The sequence below is a fragment of the Lampris incognitus genome, chromosome 3 (assembly GCF_029633865.1).
Source record: "Lampris incognitus isolate fLamInc1 chromosome 3, fLamInc1.hap2, whole genome shotgun sequence".
NCBI classification, from domain to species: Eukaryota; Metazoa; Chordata; class Actinopteri; order Lampriformes; family Lampridae; genus Lampris; species Lampris incognitus.
Window position 1 is genome coordinate 19,905,182 of NC_079213.1, and position 10,931 is coordinate 19,916,112.

At 46.0% G+C, this 10,931-nt stretch overlaps 1 protein-coding gene across 1 annotated transcript in view; it reads left to right on the forward strand.

Moving 5' to 3' along the window:
- The window catches only part of LOC130109688 (DENN domain-containing protein 2A-like), a 15,045-nt gene extending 4,460 nt beyond the window's left edge, over window positions 1-10,585 (forward strand). Inside the window, exons 5-18 of the mRNA XM_056276683.1 lie at window positions 1,084-1,177; window positions 1,331-1,381; window positions 3,831-4,054; window positions 4,244-4,353; window positions 4,837-4,906; window positions 5,345-5,422; window positions 5,642-5,782; window positions 6,388-6,536; window positions 7,706-7,883; window positions 7,979-8,020; window positions 8,127-8,235; window positions 8,469-8,738; window positions 9,797-9,883; window positions 9,990-10,585. Of these exons, the coding sequence (XP_056132658.1) occupies window positions 1,084-1,177; window positions 1,331-1,381; window positions 3,831-4,054; window positions 4,244-4,353; window positions 4,837-4,906; window positions 5,345-5,422; window positions 5,642-5,782; window positions 6,388-6,536; window positions 7,706-7,883; window positions 7,979-8,020; window positions 8,127-8,235; window positions 8,469-8,738; window positions 9,797-9,883; window positions 9,990-10,021 (1,635 nt within the window). The 3' untranslated portion in view covers window positions 10,022-10,585. The remainder of the gene's footprint in view (window positions 1-1,083; window positions 1,178-1,330; window positions 1,382-3,830; window positions 4,055-4,243; window positions 4,354-4,836; window positions 4,907-5,344; window positions 5,423-5,641; window positions 5,783-6,387; window positions 6,537-7,705; window positions 7,884-7,978; window positions 8,021-8,126; window positions 8,236-8,468; window positions 8,739-9,796; window positions 9,884-9,989) is intronic.
- Window positions 10,586-10,931: the final 346 nt, after the last annotated feature.

Here is a 10,931-nt window from a genome sequence, read left to right on the forward strand (position 1 = left end):
TCCTGCTGCAAAACACGCCTACACGTATCACAACTGCAATATGCGGCAAGTTAAATCAGCATTTGTTTGGCTGTACAAAGGTTAATGTTACACCAGCCTGTGGTAGAGCAAAACTGGGACTTCAAATAGTTAAGGATTTTTTTAAACATGCATTTAACCAACTGAGTCATATGGGATGCCTGCCAAATTCTATTATAGTTTCAAAAGCAGCATTTAATGAGTCTTTAATCACTTAAAAACTGAACATTTATGGGATTTCATTCAACTTGAACCTGATTCTATTTTGCCAGCCAACTAAAGTTGTAATTTTTACTCTCAAAGAGTGTCAGTTTTATGTGTGTGACATAAATGTAAAACATAGAAACTGATTTAATGGAAATGTTATCATGTGCATGGCAAAACAATATAATTTTTCTGTGCATGTGCCTTGTTTCTTAGTGTGTATGTTTGTGCATTTGCTATATTAATGTGTGCTAATGCGTTTACATGCAAGTCTGTACGGGGCTCATGTGACTGACCGATTGTGTGGCAACATGGATAGGGAGATAAACAAAAAAAAATCAGGATAAATAAAAAATTCAGTCCATTGCCCCCCCCCCCCCCGCCCCGTCCCGTCAGATAGGCTATGCAAACAATACTAAACATTGTTAAATGTAAAATTTATGCAAATACCCAACATGGTAGTCGACGCTAAACCAATCTGCATGGGATTCGGATGGCGACTACAACGTACAACACAATTTTGAATCACAAAACAAACAGAGATGAGAATAGCTTGAGGGCCCCCGCATCAATAGAGACGAGCTTGGGCCCTGCATCGTGACGCAGGGTTGGAACAAATGTCCCTTGTAGGGCATGATTAGGGATCCCCACTATACGCGAACACAATATCCCTGACCTTTTGGGGCCCCTCGTGGTCCGGGGCCCTGGGGCACTCGCCCGGCATGCCCGGTCCGGAATCCAGCCTTGGATAGGCTCCAGCAACCCTGCGACCCTGAGAGCAGGATAAGCAATTTGGATAATGGATGGATGGCTGTCTATACTCTGAGTGAATGAGTTATATGCATTACGTCTTATCAACAGGTCGTACTAAAGATCAACAGTATCTTCGAGGCTCGGACTGGGAAGAAACGTTTGAGACGGGTCTATCATTACGTGGAGACCAGTTCAGGCCGAGGTGAGATCGCTGTGCTCTACTTAAATAATACATCCATGCAGAATGAAAAAGAGAATGACGAGAAGTCAGGAGTGTTGAACTTGTTATTTTCATGAGGTGGTCTCGCTAATCACTGCTGCACATAGCTAATACACATTGTACTTCTTTTTGCAGTTACGGATGAAAACAGTGACTCCGAGAGTGAAGTGGAAGACAGAGCGAGAGGTAAAATATCAAGAGTGGTTCTATAAACTGGAACTACATCGAGCCACATTACCCTCGAACACAGATGGATTTAATTCCCCTCTCTCGGCTTGATTGCTAATTCTTAGCTGTTGCATTTTGGCAGGTTTTGTCGGGGTTTCTGTAATCTGCAATGTGTTACAGATTACAGATTATGTACATAAAATTGCAAACTGTTATAGAAACCAGAATATTACTCCGAGTCATTGCTAAAATCATATTACCGTCAGTTCATTTTCAAACTCCTTTTCCTTCTAAATTTATTTCTAATCTAATCACTTTAACAGCCATCCATCCATCCATTATCCGAACTGCTTATCCTGCTCTCAGGGTTGAGGGGATGCTGGAGCCTATCCCAGCCGTCATGCTTTGAGCAAATTGGAACATGATCAGTAATATGATCGTCATTTAAAATCAGTATTAGCTATAATTTTAAGATAAAATACAACCCATTCCTCTTCTACCCTTGCACTGTAACCAGTCACACTGGCCTAAGTAGAAATCTTTCTTGCTAACATGACAAATAAATCTAGGTCCAGTACATACTGATGAGCCAAAACATTATGACCACTCACAAAATAACGATCATCTCCAAACAAGGGCACATGTTAAGGTCTGGGTAGATTAGATGGTAAGCGGATGGTAGTCGACGTGTTGGATGCAGGAGAAATGGGCAGGAGTAAAGACCTGAGCAATTTTGACGAGGGCCAAGTTATGGCCAGGCAACTGGGTCGGAGCATCTCTGAAACAACAAGGCTTGTGGAGTGCTCCCGGTCAGCAGTGGTGAGTACCTACTGACAGTGGCCTGAGGAGGGACAAACCAGCGACAGGGTGTTGGGCGTCCAAGGCTCATCGATATGCGAGGGCAATGAAGGCTATCCCTTCTGGTCCAAACCGACAGAAGGTCTACTGAGAAGCAGCTGGCGACTCCATATGTATCGGAGGAGGCATGTGGTAGTCTGCAGCCCCCCCGGATCGGCAGAGGGGGTGGAGAAACGACTGGGACGGCTCGGAAGAGTGGGGTGATTGGCCAGATACAATTGGGGAGAAAAAAAAGGGGGGGGGGCAAACAAGAACTGGACCTTGGAGCACTGAAAGAAGGTGGCCTGATCCGCTGAGTCCCGTTTTCTTTTAGATCACGTGGATGGCCATGTGCACCATTTACCTGGGGAAGAGATGGCACCAGGATGCACTGTGGGGAGACAACAAGCCAGTGGAGGGAGTGCAATGCTCTGGGCAATGTTTTGCTGGGAAACCTTGGGTCCTGCCACTCATGTGGCTGTATATTTGACACGTGCCACCTACCTAAACATCGTTACAGACCAGGTACACCCCTTCATGGCAATGGTCTTCTCTGATGGCAGCGACCTCTTTCAGCAGGACAACGCACCCTGCCACATGGCACACATTGTTCAGGAATGGTTTGAGGAACATGATGAAGTGTTCAAGGTGTTGCCTGGCCTTCCAAATTCTCCAGATCCCAATGTGATTGAGCATCTGTGGGATGTGCTGGACCGACAAGTCTGATCCATGGCGGCTCCACCTCACAATTTACAGGACTTTAAGGATTTGCTGCTAACGTTTTGGTGCCAGGCACCATAGGACACCTTCAGGGGTCTTGCAGAGTCCATGCCTCAGCGGGTCGGCACTGTTTTGGCTGCACACGGAGGACCAACAGCATATTAGGCAGGTGGTCATTATGTTTTAGCTCATCAGTGTATATTACTCTGTAAGTACTTCCAGAAGTCTGGCTCTTCACTGAGCCAGGCCTGATTCTTAACAACAAACCCTTACTTTCTCTCCCACACTAATGCTAAAAAACACTTGTTTTTCCACTTTTTCTTCCTTGCTGGCTATTCAGAAGGGAATAGCCAGCACTTTAAAAATGAATGAAATATCTCTTATTTCAGCAGTCACTATGGGCAGAGCAAGTTCAGTCAGGAAACTCCTGCAAACTACTGACCCAGTTGGCCTCAGCAGCATATTGAATATAAACCAGTCATTTTCGTCCTGCTGAATGGTGGGCTATTCAACTGGTGTGAATTGCTTTCTGCCATAAGCTGATGCCTATACGGCTGCTGTAGTGCTTTCTTGGTTGCTGTTCACCTCCTGCACCCCACCTACCGCCCTGTTAAGATCTACTTCTATGTGCCCACAGGTGAAATTTATTCTGTTTTCGATAGATTTAGCCCACTTCAAGTACAGTCTGTCAACACCAGCGGATTCAGTTATCGCCAATGCTGAAAAGGCAGCTGCAATAGAGCAGACTTTCCAAATATGAGTTGTCCAGACTGAAATGAGTTCTGTAAATCCACAACGCAGTCATTTCTGACAGTGCTGCTCTAATTTGTGGAAATTCTGCACTTTGTTTTCCGAGAGCACCCCCCCAACCCGGATGTGTGTTCTACCTGTCCTATTACCTTTCTTACAGCCCACCAACAGCGTCTGGTGTCAGTTCAGTCAATTTTGAGCCAGCCAAGCCAGGCCCAGACACGAAGCGACAGCACCAACTCCCGTAACAGCTCAGTGAAGAAGGGCTCAAAGCAGGATCTGCACCAGCGTCAGCTGTTTGAGTACTTCCTGGTTGTGTCACTGCAGAGGGCCAAGGCTGGCGCCCCCTATCAGCCGGAGGTCACACAGCAGTTCCCTGTCAAGGTCAGGGGAAGAGAGACTTGAAAACAAGTTAAATTTTTTGCTTTTGTTTTTTTTATTGCGTGATCTGATTTGAAAAATTAGGACTCGCTGTCTTTCAAAACCTGGAAATTCTGTGATCTGGAAACCTAAAAAGTGATTTTTTTTTTGTTGAGATTAGTAAATCATTGTTATTGTTTGCTTGTGGCTCAGCTGGAGCGTAGCTTCAAGTTCATGCGGGAGACAGAAGACCAGCTGAAAATCATCCCACAGTTCTGCTTCCCTGATTCAAAGGATTGGGAGCCTGTGGAGAAACACCCCAGGTGAGGTCAGCTTTATAAAGACATAAGGACTGGACGTGAGTGTGCTTGTGTGTATTTGAATTTGTGGGACAATGTGCTCTGAAATACATTAATGGTTTTCGCAGCTGTCAAAGTTTCATGTAAGCCCATGTGATCAAGATACATTTTTAACATAATAAGCCTTTATTTAATAAGACAGTAAAGTAAGACAGGAACACGGGGGGGGGGGGGGGGGACAGAGTAGGGGAAGACATGCAGATTGGCCAGATTTAAACATGGGACACTGCAACAGGGCCCATGTCAACACAGCAGACGTTTAACTGGCTGAGCCACCAGGACACCTGGAACTGTACTTTTATATAAAACTGTAAACATCAATAGCCCACATACGTCATAGGTGTGTGAAGGTGTACAAAGGAACATATGGATGCATGCAGGGCCCCTCGTGTGTTATGGGAAAGCTATCGTTTTATTTGTTTGCTTGTGTTGGCTCATTCCTTACAGTGAGATGTTCTCCTTTGTTTTGACTGGTGAAGACGGGAGCAGAAGGTTTGGATACTGCCGGCGTTTATTGGTAAGTACAATTCGGCAGGATAAACACATGTGCTGTACATTTATTCCCTGGTATGCAGTGCTGCTACCAAACAGGAAGTGGTTGCATACCGTGATGTCAGCTGAGTAAATAAGCATGTAAAAATAGCCAGTGTGCTTGTGGGAAAACGGTCAATCTCAGAGTTTGGGAGGAAGTGTGTGAGACTGAGACTGAGAATGTGTGTGTGTGTGTGTGTGTGTGTGTGTGTGTGTGTGTGTGTGTGTGTGTGTGTGTGTGTGTGTGTGTGTGTGTGTGTGTGTGTGTGTGTGCGCGCGCATGCATATCTGAATGCTGAATGTTTGCTTTCATTCATTTGTACGTGAAGGTTTCACATTCTCATATTTCAAAGTTCACATGGCCAGAAATGCCCTGTTATGATGAACAGAAACTATTGGTGAACTTCGTCTTCCTCCTCCTCAGCCCAGTGGAAAGGGGAAGCGTCTTCCAGAAGTCTATTGCATCGTTAGTCACCTTGGCTGCTTCAACTTGTTCTCAAAGGTTAACTACTCATAGTCCTTCAAACGATGATGTTGATATGAATTTAGCCAACCCATAATCCATTATTGCTAGACACACCTAGCTTCACGTGCGTGTGTGTGTGTGTGTGTGTGTGTGTGTGTGTGTGTGTGTGTGTGTGTGTGTGTGTGTGTGTGTGTGTGTGTGTGTGTGTGTGTGTGTGTGTGTGTGTGTGTGTGTGTGTGTGTGTGTTCTGACCAGGTGCTAGATGAAGTGGAGAGGCGTAGGGCTTTGTCTCCAGCCCTGGTACAGCCTTTCATGAGAGCCATCATGGAGGCCCAGTTTCCTGCTCCGGGAAGAACAATCACCATCAAAACCTTCCTCCCCGGCACTGGCACGGAGGTAAGTGAAACAGGTGGCCATTTTGGATCTGCAAGTACCCGACTCTGCCCTGTGTGATGGCCTGGCGGCCTGTCCAGGGTGTCTCCTCACCCGCTGCCCAGTGACTGCTGGGATAGGCTCCAGCATCCCTGCGACCCTGAAAGCAGGACAAGCGGTTTGGATAATGGACCCTTTCAGTATTTGGATATTTTTGACTCAAAACCCTCATATGGTAGTGACTGAGCTATTTGGTTCCGGAGGTGTCTGCTGATTGGTTTCATTAAATACACTTTGGATAGATGTTTTAGAGCTATCGTATTTTTGGGGTAGGTTGAATGACACATTCGACCCCACCTTGGCTGCACCCACATTGGCAAATAATTAAATCGTGACAATATTAAGACTTTTTCCTCTGAATGACTCGAAACATTTCAGAGAGACGAAAATTGCAGTCAGTGTTTTTGTCTTCCATCAGCAATTCAGTTTGACTGACATACGAACTTTCTCCCTCTGTCAAATATTGTGTCCATGATCCTTGTAGATGCTCAGCATCTTCTACTCATCTCACCTGCTCACTCTGCATCTCTGTCCTTCCTGCCCCCTCTCTCTCGCTCCATCTCCCCCAGGTGATGGAGCTGTGTCGGCCCCCTGACTCCCGCCTGGAGCATGTGGACTTCGAGTGTCTGTTCTCCTGTTTGAGCCTGCGGCTGCTCTTCAGGGTGCTTGGATCTCTGCTGTTGGAGCGCAGGGTCATCTTTACCGCTGACAAGCTCAGGTGGACACCTCTCACGCACACACACACACACACACACACACACACACACACACACACACACACACACACACACACACACACACACACACACACACATAAAGCATTGCAGAACAACACAGCCTGTATTTATGCTCTGAGTTCAAATCTTTCACCAGTGTGACATAAAACATTTCATAGCGCTTAAAATATGCGACTAAACTTAATATCGGCTCTTTTTCCTGTTTGGTTTCTCTCCCCGTTTGACAAGGGAGATCAGATATTGGCAAAATGTCAGAATGAACCCAGCCATGCAAATGTCTTTACAATGGAGTCATTATACATGCGGGTGGTCCAGACACTGGTGCATTCTTTTATCTTCTTGTTGAAATTGATTTAAGGATGTCTGTTTTTTTCTAGTGATGCGTGTGAGATAGTTTGAGGGCCGCCTGCTGTTTAAAAACTTGCTCCGGGGCCAGAGAAGCCAGTGGGAGCCAGATAGAGAGGTCACAGTTGGGAAAGCATGGAATGTAGACCAGAAATGACGTGTATGAACTTTGCCGTGTCACGTTCCTTTCTGGGAAATATTTGGGTGACAGGGTGGCCAAGTGGCTCCAGAGACCATCATTCAGTTGGAGTAAACCGGTTCACGCCTCTCTGTGCTGGCCAGCGTCTTAGTGTTCAAGTATCCAGAGCAAGGCGCTGAATCCCCATCAGCTCCTAAGTGGGAGCCCAGTGCTCTCACCTGCCTGGAAGGGGAGCAAGCGGAAAGATAATTTTACAACTTTTTCTGATACTGAATGATACTATAATAACAAAAATATGTATATTTGGGAAAATACCACCTTCATGTGGCGAAAACAAGGATATTATGGCCCCAATAAGCATTACCACAACTCACATTTGGACTAGGGCAGGCCAATCAATCAATCAATCAATCAATCAATCAATCACCTAGCTAGCTAGCTAGCTAGCTAGCTAGCTAGCTGGCTATCATCTTCTTTTCACTTTGGAGGGAGTCCTCACTGTCTTTGCTGTACTTGTGTGTTCAGCATCAGACCAGATGACATTTTTACTGATATGCTGATTATGGTTTTCCTTCACAATCTGACTCCTGTGTCAACAATAACTAGATATTTACAACTCTATTTCCTTCTCTCGTCATCTTCATCCTCCCGCATCCTCCCTCGCAGCACTCTCTCCCAGTGCTGCCATGCAGTGGTGGCGTTGCTCTACCCATTTGCATGGCAACACACCTACATCCCTGTGTTGCCCTCGGCCATGCTGGACATTGTCTGCACTCCCACCCCCTTCATTGTCGGCCTGCTGTCCAGCTCGCTGCCCCAGCTCACTGATCTGCCTTTGGAGGAGGTGAGAAATGTCTTTATAATAAAAAATACGCCCCCCCCCCCAACCTCCAAGAAAACAGTGAACCTCACAAAAGTGCAACTGCTTTTTCCATGCAGGTTTTGGTTGTGGATCTTGGAAAAAGTCGTTTGCTCAGACAGGTGGGCCCTTCTGTCATATGTTTGTGTATATGATGCATGTGTGTTTTTTGTGTGTGTCCATTGGAATGCACACCTCTGATGAACTGTCATCCCCTGAACCTTACAGCTGGATGATGAAGATACCATCCTGCCTCCGAAGCTGCAGTCCGCTCTGGAGAATGTTCTGGAGAGGAGGAGAGATCTCGCCAATGAGAGAGGAGGAGATTCACCAAATGGTAAGAAATGACCAAGTATTACGATACATTCTCTACAGGAGATGAACAGCAGTGTACACAGCACTGTGACAACACTGCCTCAACAAGATTCAGATCCACTCCTTTCAACCACAAGATTGGTATTTTTAGGTTGCACCAATATCTAGGACTCTATTGATCAGCTGTTCATTGTGATATTGTGTTGTTGTATTGTGCATTACAATGCAGGCCACTGCCAACCTCTTTCTCCCCAGACTCTGTCCATCTCAGCACTGTTGTGTCTGAGGCCTTCGTCCGTTTCTTCTTGGAGCTGGTAGGCCACTATCCGCTCTTCATCATCAGCGAACGGGAGGACGGCTACTCCTCGTCCTCCTCTTCCCCAGTCCCTTGCTCCTTTCAGCACCAGAGCTTCCGTAAATCAGTACAGTCCAAGAGCGTGCGCCGTTTCCTGGAGGTCTTCATGGAGACCCAGATGTTCGGTTGGTTCATCCAGGAGCGAGAGCTCCATAAGCAGGCCTTCAGAGGTATGGTGAAACTCAGCAGCACCACCTTTTCAGCTTTTCATTTAGACTACGTCCATCTGTTGGGAGTAGGTCCAGTGGTTGAGTGAATTTGCATCCCTTAAAGTGACAACCCTGCAGAACGTCCGGGTAGCGTAGTAGTCTATTCTGTTGCCTACCAACACAGGGATCGCTGGTTTGAATCCCCGTGTTACCTCCGGCTTGGTCGGGCGTCCCTACAGACACAATAGGCTGTGTCTTCGGGTGAGAAGTTGGATGTGGGTATGTGCCCTGGTCATTGCACTAGCACCTCCTCTGATCATTCAGGGCATCTGGTCGGGGGGGAGGGGGAACTGGGGGGAATAGCGAAATCCTCCCACACGCTACGTCCCCCTGGCGAAACTCTTCACTGTCAGGTGAAAAGAAGAGGCTGGTGACTCCACGTGTATTGGAGGAGACGTGGTAGTCTGCAGCCCTTCCTGGATCGGCAGAGGGGGTGGAGCAGCGACCGGGACAGCTCGGGATAGTGGGGGTAATTGGCCAAGTACAATTGGGTAGAAAAAGAGGGGACCAAAAAAAAAAAAGAAAGAAGAAAGTTACAACCCTGAAGATTGCCATGCAAACAAACGTACTCATTTTAATGGCTACTGTCGGGTAGGACATTCTTGAGGAAAATAATGTGGCCCAGAGCATTTCACATCTTCACCATAGCAGCCAAATGCATAAAAATAGCAAATAGCAAATAACCAGTAGCAATAAGTCTAAAGAAGTAAAGTTGTGGTTAACAAGGAGATATGGCAGACAAAGCTCAACATGTTTTATAGCATCAGTTGTTAGATGACAGATTCAACCGCAGCACTGGTGACTGTTTCATTTCAAACGGATCTCTAGGACTCAGACCACTCAAACACCAGTGCAAATATTAAAATCACCACAAGTGCCAATAGGTTAGACAAAGTCAACGATCTCCAGGGGAGTTTTAACGCCTTTGTTTCCTTCTAACCAATGGCCAGCTGCCATCTTGTTGTGCCTCTCCCCCCCCCCCCTTTTTCTGAGTCTTACTCTCTTGTCTCCATTTCCAGGACTCTTTGAGGTGAGGGTGCAGGAGTATTTGGAGTCCATCCAGGACAACGAACACCATAGGGTTAACAGGTTTCTTAAGGGCCTGGGTAAGGAAGCGCTGCCCGAACCATTCTCGCTCAGAATCATGTGTGTCAACCAAGGCCTGCTGTCAGTCACCCTGACCACTTTATTTTCCTCTCCGTTACATTCTAGGCAATAAAATGAAGTTTCTCTCCAAGAAATGATACACCGATGACTGCGCCAGAAGAGACCAGACAAGAAATTTTAATAAGAAATTCAGTAAGAGAAACTCAGCCCACGGGACAAGGGGTATGGAAATACAAATACTGCTGATGGACAGTAGTTGGCTTTTGCAAGGATCAAACTTGTGGTCTTTCAGTAGGGGACATGCTGTCCCACTATAAGCCAATGCAGAGATGTGGAGAACTGCAGAACAGACACGGGAAAATTAATCCATTGAGAAACGTTGTGGCAAACGACTTAAAATGATGCATTGTTTGAGAAATGGTTCATCGGTGCTTACAACACAATGCATGGGTGTGGTATATAGATTAAAGCTGTAGTAGTATTGAAAATCAATTTTTTTATTATCTTTTTTTATTCCCCAGGGAGAGGTTCTGGGCGCAAGTGAATTTGGGAACTCTGTGATAGCAGTATATGGTAGAGCCACTAGGGGGCAGTAGAAAGTCTTCACACTTCACCCGCTCCCAGAAGGGAAAGATAATGGATTTCCTGCTCTTAATTCTTCAGCTTTATTCTCGTCATAACAGTGAGAATGTCATAAATGCTTTGAGCCTTTGACAAATAAACAAACATCCCCTGTTTGTTTTCAATGAGTCTGTTATTGCTTTTTTTCTTGTTTTGTTTTTTTTGCACCACTCATGGGAGAGGATGCCAGGCGTTAACGGCCCTCATCCCGTTTGCATGATTTTCAATCAAAGACCCACTACTGTCTCATGTAATCAGGGGATTTACACATTAAACACTGGAATACATTCCCTTAATACCATGTTATCTGCAAGTCTTAAGTTTAAATTCCACTTAATAGACTCCCACAATTTTCGAATCCCTGAATATAGATACACGCATACACGAATAGACGGGCATGCAGAGCTGGAAGCCTATCTGCATCCA